Raw genomic sequence first — 18,356 nt, forward strand, 5'->3', positions numbered from 1 at the left:
GGAGGGGGCCGTGGGGCTCAGGCAGGGGGTTTGTTTTGTGGGGTCTGTGGGGTCAGCGGTCCCTCAGTGCTGGGCGATGGAGTGGGGAAGAATTACTTTATTCTAAAAGGCAGCCCAAAGACACCCAGGATCTCCTCTGTCCCCACGGCGTTCCCAGTTTAAACTGCTTCAGCCTCTCTTTTAAACATAAATCCCTAAGATAGGAAGACCCGCCAAAATACCTTTAAAATACTTGAACAATGAAAATGGGAATCCAGGACTGGAAAGGTGGCTCAGTGGTAGAGCGCTTGCCTTGCATGCCTGAGGCCCTGGGTTCGATTCCTCAGCACCACATAAGCAAAAAGAAAAAAAAAGCCGGAAGTGGCGCTGTGGCTCAAGTGGTAGAGCGCTAGCCTTGAGCTGAAGAGCTGAGGGACAGCACCCAGGCCCAGAGTTCAGGACCCAGGACTAAAAAAAAAAAAAAAAGAAAAAAAAGAAAATGGGAATCCAAATAGGAACAGCTAGGACAAGACAAAGCCAACTCAACAATGTGTGAAAACCAAGCATGGAAAGACTTTGACTTCATTTTGTAAGACTTACACAACCTCCAGCCACGAGCTCCCCAGCTACCATGACCTGGGGACTGGTGAGGAAAAGCTGGAGGACACGGGCCAGGGCAGCAGCCCTGAGCTGACTGGCCGCATGATCACTCACCTCCCTGTCCCAGGTCACCACCCACCACTCTGCCGGGCAAACTGAAACTCGGTTGGCTCCTGGTTGTTTTTTTATTATTATTGTTACAATTACCTGCGCAAGGTCTGAGCCCTTACCGCTGCACTGCGTCAGAGTAGGGTGGGCCTCGGCACCATTTGGGTCACAGCACCACTTCTGGCTTTTTCCACTTATGTGGTGCTGAGGAATCGAACCCAGGGCCTCATGCATGCAAGACAAGCACTCTGCCACTGAGCCACCTTCCCAGCCCTTCAAAGGTCTATTTCACCTGGGATGCTGTGGTTGTGCTGGAGCTGGAGTGGGGTCTGGGCCAGGCACCAGGCACCAGCGCGCTCACCTATAATGCTAGGATTGTGGGAACGTCCCTGCCAGACTCCTATCATCACTTAACTACTCAAAAACTGGAAGTGGCGCTGTGGCTCAAGTGGTAGAGCGCTAGCCTTGATCAATGAGCTCAGGGACAGTGCTCAGGCCCGAGCTCAAGTCCCATGACTGAAAATCAAAAAGGGTCCAGAATAGCTATGCTGACAAATGCCAGAGAAAGGTCAGCTTGGCTGACATCCCCAGCCCACCACCGCTCAAGCGTGAGCTGCCTCTCCCAGGACTTCTAGAAAGAATGCATTGTAAGATGCTTACAATCAAGACACAAAGCTCTGATCTGATGCGTCTCACCGTCTGTGAAAATCAGATCCCACCCAGACGTCCTGCCCTCCGAAGCTATGCAGAGGCCAGGGAGGTGCATTTTCACACCTCATCCTCAAGGTGCCCCAAGGCTCTTGAAAACAGACCACCAAGCGCAGCACACACACAGTGCACGTTGGAACCCTCCCCGCATGTCCCGGTTCTCCGTGGCTTCCTGTGTCTCAAGGCCCTTGTGCAGTCTGCTCCTCTGCGGAGCGGCTGGGATGTCTGCCCGGCTCAGCGGGCGGCTTCCTGTGACACCGCCTCCTCACAGGCTTGCAAACAGATGCCCATCCTCCCCATCCTCCGCGTCTGTGGACCTAACAGCTCCTGCGGGCCCTCTGCGGGACACTGAAGGGGAATCAGTCCTTGGTGCTTTCGCCCCAAGCCCTCAAGAAGCAGTGTTGTTTCAAGTTGATTTTCCTGGACTAGTACTAGACAGCCCAACTAGGGAGTGGGATCACAGAAGATGGAAGTGGGGATCTGGGGGGAGGGGTGGGGCTGGTATGACCCACTTGGCAGGGTCGACAGCCTGGGTACCTCTATGTGTCTGAGGGCCCAGGCCAGGAAGGAAAAGGGTGGGTCCCAGGCCAGACGGAGCTGCTCTCATGCCTCATTGCGGGGGGGGGGGGGGGGGGGGGGGAGGGGCATGCGGGCTCTCAGCAGATGTTTCATCTCCTCGGGTTTTATGAAAACCTGTTTGCATCTGACACACAGGGCAAACCAGCAAGGCAGCTGCTATTCCCAGAGGCTTCGCCCCTGCGGCAGGTGTGGTGGGGGGAGGGGGGCTCACAGGCCACCCCAGAGCTTCCGACGCTCTGTTGAACATGACTGCCAGCACACAGATCGCCCCGAGCCAGGGCCTGGGCTTCCTGGGTCTCCTTCCCCAGCAGCTCACCCCAGCTGCGTTTCCAAGCCCATTTCCAGAGGCCAGGAGCAGGGCTGTGGTGTGCACTGAACACCATCTAGTGGACAGAGGGGTATCTGTTTCCCGGTTGTGGAATAAACTCTGCATCTCAATTTTCCTCATTTCAAAGATTTACTAAAAAGCCAGAATTATGAAAATTTTAACTCTTGACTCCATAACTAGATCAATGTGCCAGCAGACACCACCATGCCAGAAGGCAGTGGAGGAGAAAAGCCCCCTAGCTGTCTGCAGGCCTTCTGTCTCTGCTCACACTCTGCTCCATTCTGCCAGAGGCAGGGACTAGATTCAAAGATGTCCAGACATTTACACTCAAGGAGTTCACAGGTCAGCGGTGACAATGGATTGGCAAAGTGCAGTTGCTGATTCCCTAGCCCTGAAGGTGAGGGTATCAGAAGGGGTTCTTTGGAAGGTCTTGAGGATGGAGCCCCTGTGCCCGAGACTAGTGCTCCTTTTTTTTTTTTTTTTTGGTCCGGTCGTGGGACCTGAACTCTGGGCCTGTGCGCTGTCCCTCAGCTCTTCAGCTCAAGGCTAGTTCTCTACTGCTTGAGCCACAGCACCACTTCCGGCTTTTTCTTTTTGCTTATGTGGTGCTGAGGAATCAAACCCAGGGCCTCATGCATGCAAGGCAAGCGCTCTACCACTGAGCCACCTTCCCAGCCCATTATTGTTTTGATGGGCTTGGGGCTTGAACTCAGGGCCTGAGCCTCTTTTTGCTCAAGGCTAGTGCTCTACTACTTGAGGCACAGCGCCACTTCCAGCTTTTTCTGAGCAGTTTATTGGAGGTAAGGGGTTCACCACTTTTCTGCCCCAGCTGGCTCTGAACTGTGATCCTCAGATGTCAGCCTCCTGAGTAGCTGGGGTGACAGCAGGAGCCTCCTTTCTGAGCAGGACTGAGGACCAGGACAGGGCCTGGAGCTTGCAAGGCGGGTCTCTAGCACCTGAACCGCGCCTCCAGCCCTTCAGCCTGGTTGTTGAGGTAGGGTCCCGTTTTGTGCCGGGCTGTGGCCCTCCCACCTGTAACCCCCCCCATCCCCCCCCCCAGCACGGGGGAGGCAGGCGCGCACCACTGCTCCCAGCCACTGACTGAGATCAGGAGTCTCAAAGCTTTATACCTGGGCTGGACCTGAACCATGATTCCTTGATCTCCTCCTCCAAGTAGCTAGAATTACGGCATGGGCTACTGCACCTAGCTAGCTTCCTTATTTATGAGACCACCATACGAAGCTTATGGTGGGAAGACAGTCCACCCACAAGGGGCACACTCACCAGACATCAAGTCCGCCACCACCTTGGAACTGAACTTTCCAGGCTCCAGGCTCTGGGCATGGGCCGCTGCTGTCACCGACAGCCTGTTCTTTCTATGGTATTTTGTTATGGTAGTCCCAACCAACAGACTGAGACAGACGGACAGTCACCTGAGTGAGGATGATGAAGCAGGATTCAGAACAGGAAGGAGGGAAATCCATGAACTTTAGACAAGGCTGTAGGCAAGCATCAGCCTTGCAGGTGGAAGGCCCAGGGCTCTAGAGAGGGTCGTGCCCTCCCTCCGGGCCTCTCTGCAGGTATCATCTAGGGAAGCTGACCCTCTCCCTGTCAAGATCACTGCCACCGTCTGGCACCCCTCCCCTCATCACAGTTACCCAATGCCTACTTCCAGAACACCAGCCCCAAATCCATCAGCTCTACTCTCTCCTGGTCTGCCTTCACCTGACCTTTGGAAAATCAATGACCTCTGGCCTCAGCTGCAAACCTCGGGAACTGTCCTTCATGTCCTGAAAGCCTCCAATTTGCTGCACGGCACAGTCTCCAAGGGAACCAAATTATTTCCCAATATTAGACAAATCACATCCCAATAAAGTTCTCTTGTAACTAAAAAAAAAAAATCAGATCTTAAAACCTGCTACCCATTGGTCACTGTTGATGTGCGCTCACTAATATTCCGTCCCCTTCGGTTTCACTAGTTTTTATGGGAGGTGGAGAAGATCCCTGGTACTGAAAGCCATAAGCACAGACTTCAGAAGAGGTTGGTAGTGGTGGGAGCGTGGCTCAGTGGCACAGCAGTTGTCTAGCATGTGAGAGGCCACAGGTTTTATTCTCCATACTGAAAGGAAAAACTAAAAAGCATTTTTTTGTTTGGGTTTTTTTTTTATTTTTGGTCCGGTTGTGGGGCCTGAACTCTAGGCCTGGGCGCTGTCCCTCAGCTCTTCAGCTCAAGGCTAGCGCTCTACTACTTGAACAACAGCACCACTTCTGGATTGTTTTTTTTTTTGCTTATGGGTGCTGAGGAATCGAACCCAGGGCCTCAAGCACACACGGCAAGCGCTCTACCACTGAGCCACCTTCCCAGCCCACTAAAAAGCATGTTTAAAAAGAGGAAATGTTGATGGCTCTCGTCTCTGCCATGGGCCACGGAGGCGCCACGGAGGCAGCACGTGCAGCTTGGCTTCCTCAGGTCCTGGGAGGGATTCTTAAGCATTGTGTGTGTGCACAGAATGCTCCCAACGATCCCATGATGCCACAGAGCCTTTCCAGAATGAACACCATGCAGGAAACTTACTGCAATGATACCTTCCACTGTGGGGCAGCCCATCCCAGAATTAGAACACCTCATGGACCAAATGCCTAAGCCCTATAGTGTTCTGAATTTGTTTGAAACCCCCAATCTAAACCATCTGCCCATCTGTGACCAGGAGTAGGTAACACAGTCTTGGGTGAAGGCCCACACAGCCTGGACCTGGATCCTAGGACTGTGCGGTCAGAGCCCCAGAGCCCAGGAGGTTCAAGGTGACTCAATACAGGTAACCTGGGGCTGTCTCACACCTGCTCTAGCAGAAAGGCCTGGGACAATCACATGTGCCACAGCTGTAGCTCACCAACCTGCCCGTTCACAGACAGGATGTTTATTTGCATTTGTGGGTAGAGCACATGCATGCAAAAGTAGCTTTAGTGAGTAACCCTTATTGATGGCATGGTTGTAACCCAGAGGATAGAACGAGGGTTCTGATCCCGATAGTACCTAAAACTCCCAACAAAGTCCATCACAGGATCCACCTACCCCAATAAGGCTAGGAAGTTAGTTTAGATGATACCAAGCCAGGAGCTGGTAGCTCATGCCTGTGATCCTAGTGGCCTCCTGAGATCTGAGCTGGTTCAAAACCAGCCTGGACAGCAAAGTCCTTGAGACTCTTACTTTCAATTAACCACCAGCAAACAGGAAGTGGAGCTGTGGCTCAAAGTGGTAGAGCGCGGGCTGGGAAGGTGGCTCAGTAGTAGAGTACTTGCCTTGCATGCCTGAGGCCCTTGGTTCGATTCCTCAGCACCACGTAAGCAGAAAAAAAAGCCGGAAGTGGTGCTGTGGCTCAAGTGGTAGAGCGCTAGCCTTGAGCTGAAGAGCTGAGGGACAGCGCCCAGGCCCAGAGTTCAGGCCCCACTACCGGACCCCCCCCCCAAAAAAAAAAAAGTGGTAGAGCGCTAGCCTTGAGGCACAAAAGCTCAGAGACAGGGCTCATACCCTGAGTTCAAGCCTGTGATGACAAAAAAAAAAGCATGCTACTGAGTGGAAACAGAAATGGAGAGACAAAGGGTAAACAAATGCAGCAGTGGCACCCACTAGACTGTTGAAAATGATCTACACAACTTGTGAGTACCAATGGGAGGGAAAAACGGGGACAGCGAGAAAAGGAGGGCACTGTCCAAGAACAAGTGTACCCTTGACCTGACTTTCGCAAATGTAATCCCTTTGTGGGCCACTTTTATAATCATTGAAAACAGTTTTTAAAAAGGTGCTACTGAGCCGGGCGCCAGTGGCTCACGCCTGTCATCCCAGCTACGCAGGAGGCTGAGCTCTGAGGATCGCGGTTCAAAGCCAGCCTGGGTAGGAAAGTCCATGAGACGCCTATCTCCAATAAACCACCAGAAAACTGGAAGTGGCGCTGTAGCTCAAATCGCCTTGAGCTGAAGAGCTGAGGGACAGCGCCCAGGCCCAGAGTTCAAACCCCACGACCAGACCCAAAAATAAAGCTGGCCCCAGGCGCTGGCCGGCCTCCGCCGGCCCGCCTCCGCCGGCCCTCTCCCCGCCCCCCTCCCCTCCCGGCCCCCCCCCCTCCCCAGACCCTCCCTCCCGCCCTCCCCTGCTCCTCCCGCCCCCCTCCCTCCCCAGGCCCTCCCCTGCTCCTCCCCCCGCCCTCTCTCCCCTGGCCCTCCCCTGCTCCTCCCGCCCCCCTCCCTCCCCAGGCCCTCCCCTGCTCCTCCCCCCGCCCTCTCTCCCCTGGCCCTCCCCTGCTCCTCCCGCCCCCTCCCCTCCCCCCGCCCTCCCTCCCCAGGCCCTCCCCTGCTCCTCCCGCCCCCCTCCCTCCCCAGGCCCTCCCCTGCTCCTCCCCCCGCCCTCTCTCCCCTGGCCCTCCCCTGCTCCTCCCGCCCCCTCCCCTCCCCCCGCCCTCCCTCCCCCGGCCCTCCCCTGCTCCTCCCGCCCTCCAGAGCAGAGCCGGCTTCGCCTCCCTGGCCAGGATAACGGGTCCGGAGTCCGTAAGGACCGGGCCCAGCCGCCCGCAGGCGTCGTGAGGGACACGTGCGCGCCTCCCCGCTTTCCAGAACCTTCGGGTCGCGCTCCGCGGAGGGAAGACGCCCTACGGCGGGGGGGGGGCGGAGCTAGCCCTGAGAGCGCGGACGCCGCGGCGCGCCGGGTCCTTCCCGCCGCTCCGCGCGCACCCGAGCGCGCCTCAGCCCCGGCCTCGCGCGCGGGAACGGGCGGCGCCCGCGGGGGCCGGAGCCCGGCAATGGCGCCCCCGCCGCCCGCAGAGGAAGCGCGCGCCCGAGGCCCCGCCCCGCGCGCCCGAGGCCCCGCCCCGCGCGCCCGAGGCCCCGCCCCTCGATCGCAGGGAGGGGGCGTGCCCGTCGCCAGGCATCACCAATCTACCGCGAGCGGCCGCGGCTCGGCGCGCCGGGCGCCGGCGGGGAACGCACGCGCACGAGGAGCGGCGAGGCGGCGGCTGCGCGCTTCCAGTCGCGGTGTGGGCTGCGGGAGCCTCAGCGGCACGAGCGGAAGGATGGCCGAGGCCTCGGACAAGCTCTACCGAGTCGAGTACGCCAAGAGCGGGCGCGCCTCTTGCAAGAAATGCAGCGAGAGCATCCCCAAGGACTCGCTCCGCATGGCCATCATGGTGCAGGTGCGGCCGGGGGCCGGGGCCGGGGAGGGGGCCGGGGCCGGGGCCGGGGCCGGGGCCGGGGAGGGGGCCGGGGCCGGGGCCGGGGCCGGAGGCGGAGGCCGGGGAGGGGGCCGGGGCCGGGGCCGGGGCCGGGGAGGGGGCCGGGGCCGGAGGCGGAGGCCGGGGAGGGGGGCCGGGGAGGGGGGCCGGGGAGGGAGGCCGGGGAGGGGGCCGGGGCCGGAGGCGGAGGCCGGGGAGGGGGGCCGGGGCCGGGGAGGGGGGCCGGGGAGGGAGGCCGGGGAGGGGGGCCGGGGCCGGGGAGGGGGGCCGGGGAGGGGGGCCGGGGCCGGGGAGGGGGGCTGGGGCCGGGGCTGGGGCCGGGGCCGGGGAGGGGGGCCGGGGCCGGGGAGGGGGGGCCGGGGCCGGGGCCGGGGAGGGGGGCCGGGGCCGGGGAGGGGGGCCGGGGCCGGGGCCGGGGCCGGGGAGGGGGGCCGGGGCCGGGGCCGGGGAGGGAGGCCGGGGAGGGGGGCCGGGGAGGGGGGCCGGGGAGGGGGGCCGGGGCCGGGGAGGGGGGCCGGGGAGGGGGGCCGGGGCCGGGGAGGGGGGCCGGGGAGGGAGGCCGGGGAGGGGGGCCGGGGCCAGGGAGGGGGGCCGGGGAGGGGGGCCGGGGCCGGGGAGGGGGGCTGGGGCCGGGGAGGGGGGCCGGGGCTGGGGCCGGGGCCGGGGAGGGGGGCCGGGGCCGGGGAGGGGGGCCGGGGCCGGGGCCGGGGAGGGGGGCCGGGGCCGGGGCCGGGGCCGGGAAGGGAGGCCGGGGAGGGGGGGACGGGGCCGGGGGCCGGGGGCCGGGGCCGGTCACAGCGCTTGCGGCGTCCGCCCGTCGCTCCAGGTCCGGGCGCCGCGGGGCCCAGGCAGCCGGTTCTCGCCCTGCCCGGCCGGCCTTGGCGGGGATTTGCCGGTCCTGCAGGAAAGGCCCGGGAACCGGAGCCCGGCGCCGGCGCCCCAGGCTTTGTGGAGAGCCGGAGCCGAGCGGAGCTCCGGGGCGGGAGTTCCGGCGCCGGCCGGGGCGGGGCCTCGCCGCGGGCGCGGGAAGCCCGGAGGCGCTCCCCATCGTCTGCCGCCTCGCCGGTGTTGTGCTCGGTTCTGCGAAGCTTCGCGAAGCGCGGGTTTCTGCCGCGGCCCGCGGCTGGGGAGCGCGGCCGGCCCCCAGGGCGCAGGCGCGCTTCTGCAGCCGGGGGGCTTTACGAGAGATCGGGGGTCTCCGGGGTTCCCCGAGGCCTGGCGGCCAGGCCGGGGGGTGCCTGCCTCCCAGGTCTGCGCGCATTTGTCTGCCCGACCCGGCTCCTGCAAGCTCCGGGCTAACGGCCACGGCCATTGATTTGTCCCTGTCTCAGGAGTGACCTGAGGCTCTTAGTGGACGTCCAGCACCTGGGTCTTGGAGGACTTGGGGCGCTCGCCCGGAGGGGCTGTCATTTTGGCTCCGCTCATCTGCACAAGTCCACTAGATTCCCGGGGTGGCAGGAGATGCGGCTAGCGTGCCTTTGCTTTGCTGCTTAAATCTGAGATTGGAGGAAGTAATGAGTTGAGCCCGGACATGAGTGGGGACCCACATGGGGATCTTTACCACGCAGAGAGTGGCAAGCCCTGCAGTGGAGTGCAGTTCTATAGCTGATCCTGGGCATTGTGCCCACGAGAGGACCGCTCTGTGGACAGCTCTGGTGTGTGAGGGCTTGGTAAACAGTTACCTGGGTTGGTGGACAGGTCAGCCTTTGTCTGGGACCTCGTTCCTGGGGTTTTACCCGGTAGCAAAACTTGGGGTTATTCAAAGTAAAGGTGGATTTTCTGTGGTGGTTCTTGGGAGTTTGTGTTCAGAATTTAAAGTTGACCACACAGCTGTGGTTGGGGCTTGGAGGAAGCAGCTTTTCTTCTGGGTGTGTGACATTAAATCCTTCCTTTACATTTGTAGGGAAGGACCTTCTGCTTAGGCCCTTGGGTAGAGCAGCCCTGGAGGGAGGGGCCGGCCCAATGCTTCCCGCTGGTCCTGGCGCAGGTGTAGATGGGTGGTCCCTCCAAGGCCCTGAGCTCTCCTGGCCCATCACCTTAATCTGATCTGTCTGTGGTTAGCTGGCTGTTGGCCTGGGAACTGGATGAGGGATGTTGGCAGGAGGTAGGTGCGCAGTGTATGGGTTCACAGTCCCTGCAGCCCTGGTCATCATCGTGGAGATGCCTCTTGCAACCTTGGTCTGTGCCCGGCTGTCCTCTAAGCTCTTTTTGCGCGCGCATGCATGCCTGCGTGTGCCTTTAGCCTGCAGCCACAGCGTTAGACCCAGGTGCTGTAGGTGCCGGCCCTGGCAGAGCTGGGTAGGGCCACTGCAGGCATGGCCACGGGATGGCCGGGGCCTCCCATGGACCCTGGGCCTTGGGAGAGCTTGAGAGCTGGAACACATCCACCCAGAAATGCCTTTTGCCGTCTGGTGGGGGACACCAGGCCTTGTCCCTCCTTTCTTGGCTGCAGGGTGGGCCTTCAATGCCCCTTTGCCTGCGGCTGAGCTAGGCACACCTCTGAGCCAGTCTGAAACACAGTAGGTCAGCCCGCCCAGGCACGCCTTCACGGAGACCAGGGGAAGGGAAGCACTGAGTGTGGTCTGAGGTCTGAGGATTGTGGTTAGCTTTCCATACCCAGAAAAAAGCCGTTCTGCCTGCAGTCAGCCTGGCGTGTGAAGGTCCTAAGCAAGGCTAAAGCGTTTATCTGATGCTTTCTTCTGCGCTGCTTTCCCACCACGCCACGCCAGCAGACATAAAAAATGGTGTTTTTGTTTTTTGTTGTTATTGTTGTTGGTTGTGGAGCTTGAACTCTGGGCCTGCGCGCTATCTCTGAACTCTTCAGCTCAAGCTGAGCGTTCTACCACTGGATGTTCATTGGAGATAAGAGTCTCACAAATGTTCTTTGCTGCCTGGGCTGGCTTTGAACTATGATCCTCAGATCTCAGCCTCCTGAGTAGCTGGGATTGTAGTGTCTGTTGGTTTCTGTCTATCTCAGGGCTTGAGCTCAGGGCCTCCGCTCTGTCCCTGAGCTTTTTTTGCTCCAGGCTGGTGTTCTTTCACTTTTAGCCTCAGCTCCGCTTTCTGTTTTCTGGGGGTTTATTGGAGATAAGAGTCTCAGGGACTTTTCCTGCCCAGGCTGGCTTCAAACCAAGATCTTCCAATCTCAGCCTCCTGAGTAGCTAGGATTACAGGTGAGCCACTGCCGAGTGCCTGGCTGGTGTTTGTCTTCAATGCTATTTTACATTGGTGTGCCCTTTTTGCTTCCTGTCCTTTTGAAGCGTTCTGGGGCTACTCTTGGTCCTGCTTTTGCAGGCGTGTGTGTGAGGTGGGGGGGGGGGGCTGGTTGTGGATGCCCCCTCAGCTTGTCAGCGCCCGCACCCTCTCCTCCCAGTCGCTGTCAGCTGCTACTGAGCTCCGGCTGCGTCAGCGGCAGGGCTGACTGCAGCCTCAGTGTGCCGCATCCCACGATGCAGAAGACGCTGCCCTGCCCGTGCCGCTGCCTGCAGCCTCGCTGCTCGCCGATGCTCTTGCCTCCCTCTCGGCAGCAGGATTGAGAAGTGGTGCTTTTCCTGACCCACTTTCTCTCTCTTGCTTTGGCATCTGGGTCTTGGGTTCTCAGGACTGTGCTGAAGGGCCCTTGCTGGGTCCCACAGGCCTCTGGCATGGGTGCAGGCCCGGGATGCTGGGGATTGCACGTGGCTCTGGCGGCGGCAGGCCCCTGCCCTGTAGTGCTGCACACTGAAGGGGCACGGAGGCCACGGGGCGCACCGCGCCCCCAGACTGGGCTCAGCAGCGGTTCTCGGCTGTCAAAGCTGGAGAAGAAATGCGAGCACTGCTCGGTCGCTCATCCATGTGTCGCTCTCGAGGTAGCAGATGAAGGACCCAGGCCCCTCTGTCCTCCGGGCACTGAAACCAGGTTCCTTGTGATGCCCAGGGCTGGGGGCAGAGTGGAAAGCAGCCAGCCCAGGCTAGCGGCCTCTCTGGTTTCTTCTAGTCGCCCATGTTTGATGGGAAGGTCCCCCACTGGCACCACTTCTCCTGCTTCTGGAAGACGGGCCACTGCATCCGGCAGCCGGACGCGGAGGTGGACGGCTTCTCCGAGCTGCGGTGGGATGACCAGCAGGAAGTGAGGAAGACCGCGGAGGCCGGGGGAGTGCTTGGTAGGTGCAGCAGCCCCGGCTGCCCCCCGCCCCGCCTGGGCGCTGTCCCCCCGCCTGAGGGCCCCGGCTGCCCCCCCCGCCTGGGGCCCCCCCCCCCCGCCTGAGGGCCCCGGCTGCCCCCCCCCCCGCCTGGGGGCCCCAGCTGCCCCCCCCCCCACCTGGGCGCTGTCCCCCCGCCTGAGGGCCCCGGCTGCCCCCCGCCTGGGCGCTGTCCCCCCGCCTGAGGGCCCCGGCTGCCCCCCGCCTGGGCGCCCCGGCTGCCCCCCCCTGCCTGGGGCCCCCCCCCCGCCTGAGGGCCCCGGCTGCCCCCCCCCCCGCCTGGGTGCCCCGGCTGCCCCCCCGCCTGAGGGCCCCGGCTGCCCCCCCGCCTGGGCGCTGTCCCCCCGCCTGAGGGCCCCGGCTGCCCCCTGCCTGGGCGCTGTCCCCCCGCCTGAGGGCCCCGGCTGCCCCCCCGCCTGAGGGCCCCGGCTGCCCCCCCCCCCCGCCTGAGGGCCCCGGCTGCCCCCCCGCCTGAGGGCCCCGGCTGCCCCCCCCCCCCGCCTGAGGGCCCCGGCTGCCCCCCCGCCTGGGGCCCCCCCCCGCCTGGGGGCCCCGGCTGCCCCCCCCCCGCCTGAGGGCCCCGGCTGCCCCCCCCCCCGCCTGAGGGCCCCGGCTGCCCCCCACCTGGGTGCCCCGGCTGCCCCCCCCCCCGCCTGAGGGCCCCGGCTGCCCCCCCCCCCTGCCTGAGGGCCCCGGCTGCCCCCCCCCCGCCTGAGGGCCCCGGCTGCCCCCCCCCCGCCTGAGGGCCCCGGCTGCCCCCCCGCCTGAGGGCCCCGGCTGCCCCCCCCCCCCGCCTGAGGGCCCCGGCTGCCCCCCCCCCCCCGCCTGAGGGCCCCGGCTGCCCCCCCCCCCGCCTGAGGGCCCCGGCTGCCCCCCCGCCTGAGGGCCCCGGCTGGCCCCCCCCCCCCCCCGCCTGGGCGCTGTCCCTCAGCTCTTCAGCTCAAGGCGAGCGCTCTGCCACTTGAGCCACAGCACCACTTGCGGTTGGTTTTCTAGTGGTTCACTGGAGATGAGGGTCACGGGCTTTCCTGCTAGGACTGGCTTTGAACGGTGATCCTCAGATCTCAGCCTCCTGAGCACCTAGCTAGCCTCTCTCTTGTTTAAGAACACAACACCTATTACTTGGTGATTATCATTTCATTCTCCCCATGCTTGAAGTGCAGTCTACATTTATGTAGTTTTGTTTTTAGAGCAGTTTTAGTTTGTAGCAAAACTGAGCAGAGTATCCCGTGTCTGACGGTGCCTCTCTGGTCTACCTGCTGCAGCTGGTACACCTGCAGTCTTGCGTGGTGTTCCTCGCTTTGGACGGTGTGGGGTAGCGTGCCCACGCCCCAGTCAGTGCTGAGATCGGCACCTTCTGGGCTCAGGTCAGCGTCCTCCCTCTCCAGAAGCCCTGAAAACTACAGTTTTTTGTGCTGTCTTTCCAGTTTTTCCTTTTTATGTTCTGGTTCTCATCATGCCAGGTACTAGCGAGCAGCTTGGGACAAAGCTGTTAGACGCCGTCTTAGTACACTGGATTCTAGGGCAGTGGCAGAGGTTGGTTTGTCTTTTGTTGCAGTACTGAGGATTGTATGGCCTGCTACACAAGCCTGCACAGACACTGGGCTAACTACATTTCCTGCCCTTTTATTTTGAGGTAGTATCTCACTAAGGTTCCCCAGGTAGCCCCAAGCCCTTCAGAGTAGCTGGGGTAGTGCTTCCCATATATTTTAGTCTTTTCTGGATGACTGCTGATGGCTAATACAAGGTGACTACATACAGGGAATATACGACAACCAGGAAAGAAGTACCTGTGTTCTATAGAGACAGTCTCCACCAAAAACAAAATTGGTTTGGCCGGTTGTGCGTTTGAACTCGGGGCCTAGGCTCTACGGCTTTGAACCACAGCTCCACTTCCCGTTTATAGGTGGTCGATCGGAAATAAGAGTCTCGTGTACTTTCCTGCCTGGACTGGCTTTGAACTGCAGTCCTCAGATCTCAGCCTCCTCAGTGGGATGACAGGAGTGAGCCACCAGTGCCTGGCTTCCAAAAATGTTTTTGACTTGTCAAAAATATTCCACTGATAAGAAATCCACAGCCACAGTAAAAGTTAAAGAGACATCCAATAGTACAGCCTCCTGCCATCATCTGAGACTCGGGGGAGAGGAGAGGGAGGGGAAGGCATGGCCCTGACTCCCAGGACTGTCACTGCTCTGCCCTTGGGGTGTGGGTTCAGAGCCTCCTGGTATGGCTGCTGCCCGAGTCAGGTGCCCAGGCCTGGCCCTTCCCTGATCCAGTACAGGGTGGGGGAGAGGGGGACAGCTGTGGCCTTAGGCCATTGGTCCCTGTTAGCTTACTGAGTCTACCTAGAGTTTATCCTGGTGTGTGGTGTGAGCTTATCTTTCTGGTGACAGCTTGATTTTCCCAGCTCCATTGATTGACTTGGTTCATCTTCTGCACGGATTCCAGAGGCTTCTTCTACAAAAATCTCAGTAGGTTAGGTCTTTTTACATTGCGCTCTCTCTCTCTCTCTCTCTCTCTCTCTCTCTCTCTCTTTAATAAAACAGACTTTGTTTTTAGAGCTCTTTGTGAGACTCCTACGTTGCTGAAGACAGTCTTTCTTTGTGACTGCCCCTCAGACGGCTGTGTCATCTCCGTTCTGCTTATCTGCTGCCTGTCCTGCTCTGGTGGCTGGGCTCACGAGGAGCCTTCCCACTGGCGCTGTGCTCTCCATCGTTTGCTCTGTTATTGTGTCTGCTTTTCCTTCACACACTCTGCTTATCATGTCCACAAACTAGCTGAATGCCTTAAATTTTCTCAGCAGCTTTTGAAGAAAGTCGTGTGCGACTGTCCTTGTTTCTCTGCCCAGCTGACTGACCCAGTTTGCCCTGTTGTGGTGCTGCCTGGGTGCTGTTGAGGCCTGGACTGTGCGTCTCTGATCAGTGCTCTTCATAGAGAGGGCTCCAGAGGAGCGCAGTGGGGGTCAGGCCACTCACCTACTCTGAAGATGCTTTCTTTATTCCCTGCTGCCCTGCTGAGCAGCCACCGTTGTTACAGTGGATGAGATGTGTCAGTCGTGGTTGCCTGGAGTGCAGGCGTCTAGTGGAGAGATGGAGAGGGAGCTGGGCATTGGGAGCAAGTTGCAAGCTCCTGAGGTGAATACTGCCATGTGTTTGACTCTAGGCAAAGGCGCAGATGGAACGGGTGGGAAGGCGGAGAAGATGCTGGGCGACTTCACAGCAGAGTACGCCAAGTCCAACCGAAGCACGTGCAAGGGCTGTATGGAGAAGATAGAAAAGGTGAGCGGTGGGTACCTGAGCTGGGTGCACTTGTGTTGGCCACACTGCTGTCTGCAGGAGAGACAGAAGCAGGCTTCAAGTGCTTGACTCTGGCTAAAAATAGGCAGGGGTCAGGAGCCAGTGACCCATACCTGTAATCCTAACTACGCAGGGCAAGGAGATCTGGAATATCAAGTTTGTGCAGAAAAGTCCATGAGACTTCATTTCCAGAATAACCAGCCAAAAAGCTGGGCTAGACGCATAGTTCAAGTGGTAGACCACCAGCCATGAGGCCTTAGACCCTGGTACTGTCAAAAAATAAAAAAGTGGGCTGGGAAGGTGGCTTAGTGGTAGAGCGCTTGCATTGCATGCATGAAGCCCTGGGTTTGATTCTTCAGTACCACATAAGCAGAAAAAGCCTGAATTGGCCCTGTGGCTCAAGTGGTAGAGCGCTAGCCTTGAGCTGAAGAACTGAGGGACAGCGCCCAGACCGAGTTCAGGCCCCAAACTGGCAAAATAATAAAGTCCTCTTGGAGACTGGAGATGGAAAATGCCCTTGTCGGCAGGCTTGTGCCTGTGGGCACACAGTCCTCTGTGTATGGTGGCCTCTGGAGCGGTCTGGAGCACGAACGTAGCACAGTAGGTATGTTGGGCTGGAGGGCAGGCTGCACAAGCGTCCTGCTGAGGGCATTGTCCCCTGGTAGGAGCCTCTGCCATCTCCTGTCTGATCAAAGGCCTCCACTGACCAGCTGCCCTGCCGGTTCTGTCCCTGAAGACTGCTGGCCAGTCCGATGAAATGGATGGCTGCCCAGGAAGCCAGGGTAGAAGGTACCCTGTGCCTACCGGCAACATACGCATCGGCTCAGTTGAGGATTTGCTGAGAGTTTCTGCCTCCCTAAGTATTGTACAGCTCATTACTCAGCTTCTGTCTCTGACCAGACACCTAAGATCATTGTCTTCAAAGGAGGAACGGGCTGTTTTGGTTCAAATTTTTAGAGACCTTCCTTAATTAATTTATTCATTTATTGTGCCAGTCCTGGTGCTTGAACTATGAGCTTGGGTGCTGTCCCTAAGCTGCTTTTGCTTAAGGCTAGCACTTGAGCCACAGTGCCACTTCCAGCTTTTTCTGAGTAGTTTATTGGAGATAAGAGTCTCGTGGACTTTCCTATTCAGGCTAGCTTTGGACCATGATCTCAGATCTCAGCCTCCTGAGTAGCTAGGGTTATAGATGTGAGCCACCAGTGCCCAGCAAGGAGTTCAGTGGTGGCTTGGCCCTGTTGCTCTGGGCATGTGGAGGCACAGAGCTTGGCAGGCGCAGCAAGTAACTTGTGCAGCACGTGGAAGCTGGGAAACAAAGCCCGGCAGGCCAGTTCCCCCCAGGGACGTGCCGGTTCCCTCCGGGGACACGCCTCCTGCTGGATGCCCCAGGGGCCTCACTGCCTCCCCCCTTCCAGGGCCTGCCTCTAGTTACCTAACCTCCTCCCACCAGACTCCACCTCGGAAAAGTTCCACTATCTCCTAGTAATAAATAGGTCTCTCCATCTCCGGCAGCATCTACAACTGAGAACGGTACCTACCCAGAAGGGTGAATTGTGAGGGTGGCAATTTGAAGCCAGCCTGGGCAGGAAAGTCCTTTAGACTCTTCCCTCCAATTAACCACCAAAGAAATCGGAAGTAGAGTTGTAGCTCAAGTGGTAGAGTGCTAGCCTCCAGAGAAAAGGCTCAGTGACAGCGCCCAGGCACTAAGTTCAAGCCCCAGAACTGGCACTACAAAACCTTAAGGTCCCCTTACTCCGAGGGGTGCCAGATGCTGCGGGCTGCTGATTGGCCTGAAGCAGAGTTTTGCATGTCAGCAAGCGTGTGTTGCGTTCTTGAGGCTGCCGAGGCCTGGCGGTGCCTAGCGGGAGCAGCAGGCCTGAGCATGGCAGACCTGGCAGGCTCACAGAACTGGGCTTCACCTGTGGTTTAGGAATGTTGCCTGGGAAGCTTGCTTCCTATGCAGAGAGCGCCAGGTCTATGTGGAGGAGGGGATGGGCCCAAAGAGCCTCTTGGGAACAAGTGTGCATCCTGCCACAGCCCACTGTCACCTCACGTCAAGCGTTCTTGTGTCTGCCCAGGGTGGCACCCTCAGAGTGCTGTCACTCCTTACTGTCCAGCCATGCCGGCATGGAGCCACAGGCTAGCAGTAACCACGAGTGCTTATGCACGGGGCTCCCTGGGCACCGACCCTTAGCTTTTTCACTTAAAACTGTGTTCTACCATTTGATTCACAGCTCCACTTCTGGCTGCTTGGTAGATTAATGGGGGCTAAGAGTCCCATGGACATTCTTTCCTGGACTGGCTTTGAATAGCCGTCCTCAGATCTCCGCCTTCTAACTAACTAGAATTACAAGCATGAGCAGCGCTGGTACCTAGCTTCACTGCATTTTGTTTTGTTTTTGTTGGGTGGGGGTTTGAACTCAGGGCCTAGGCACTGTTCCTTAGCCTTTTTGTGCTCTACCACTTGAGAGAGTGAGCCACTTCCGGTATTTTGAGTGGTTCATTGGAGATAAGAGTCTCATAGGGACTTTCCTGCCTAGGCTGGCTTTGAACTGCAGTCCTCAGATCTCAGCCACTTGAGTAGCTAGGATTACAGGCGTGAGCCACCAGTGCCCGGCTTGCTTAACTGCTAACATTTTAGATGCCTGAGGGTTACCAGAACCTCCCAGTAGCACTCACGTTGCCAGCTAGGTCTAGCCAGCCCCTCCTGCTCATTTCACAGCGGTTCATGTCACACCTGCGGTTTTTCTCCTGCAGGGCCAGGTGCGCCTATCCAAGAAGATGTTGGACCCAGAGAAGCCACAGCTGGGTATGATTGACCGCTGGTACCATCCAAACTGCTTTGTCAAGAACCGGGAGAAGCTGGGCTTCCGGCCTGAGTATAGTGCCAGCCAGCTCAAAGGCTTCAGCCTTCTTGCCACAGAGGACAAGGAAGCCCTGAAGAAGCAGCTGCCGGGAGTCAAGAGTGAAGGGTGGGTGGAGCGCAGTTGGCGCGCGGGACCTCCTGGGGTACCGTTTCCCTCTGCTGACTGCCAGAAAGCCAGGGAGATGGCAGGCAGGCCAGGGTCACTCCTGGGAGCCAGCCTTCTGTCCCCTTGCGCAGGTCAGTGGCCATGTTTGCCCCCGCCTCCGCTTCCTAGCATTCCACATCAGGTGTTGGAGCCTTTGCCATGGTGTGGGATGTGTTCTGTCGTCTACAGGGCTGTGTTGATGGACAGGCCGAGGGGGCGGCGGGGCTCTGGATGCCGGTGTGCCACCTGTGGGGCAGCCGGGGCGGTGGTCACCGGCAGCCGCCACGCACGTTCCCACTCACGCCACAGGCCGCGGGGCTGGCAGCCGGGTAGCAGCTGGAGGA

The 18,356-nt window shown here is 59.8% G+C and overlaps 1 protein-coding gene across 1 annotated transcript in view; it reads left to right on the forward strand.

Annotated features, from left to right (window-relative positions):
• Positions 1 to 7,274: 7,274 nt before the first annotated feature.
• Positions 7,275 to 18,356, forward strand: part of Parp1 (poly(ADP-ribose) polymerase 1) — a 28,050-nt gene continuing 16,968 nt past the window's right edge. Inside the window, exons 1-4 of the mRNA XM_070023223.1 lie at positions 7,275 to 7,485; positions 11,501 to 11,666; positions 14,868 to 14,983; positions 17,759 to 17,973. Coding sequence (XP_069879324.1) covers positions 7,366 to 7,485; positions 11,501 to 11,666; positions 14,868 to 14,983; positions 17,759 to 17,973 — 617 coding nt within the window. The 5' untranslated portion in view covers positions 7,275 to 7,365. The remainder of the gene's footprint in view (positions 7,486 to 11,500; positions 11,667 to 14,867; positions 14,984 to 17,758; positions 17,974 to 18,356) is intronic.

The sequence above is a fragment of the Dipodomys merriami genome, unplaced genomic scaffold, assembly GCF_024711535.1.
Source record: "Dipodomys merriami isolate MVZ:Mamm:240054 unplaced genomic scaffold, mDipMer1.0.p SCAF_158, whole genome shotgun sequence".
Taxonomy (NCBI): Eukaryota; Metazoa; Chordata; class Mammalia; order Rodentia; family Heteromyidae; genus Dipodomys; species Dipodomys merriami.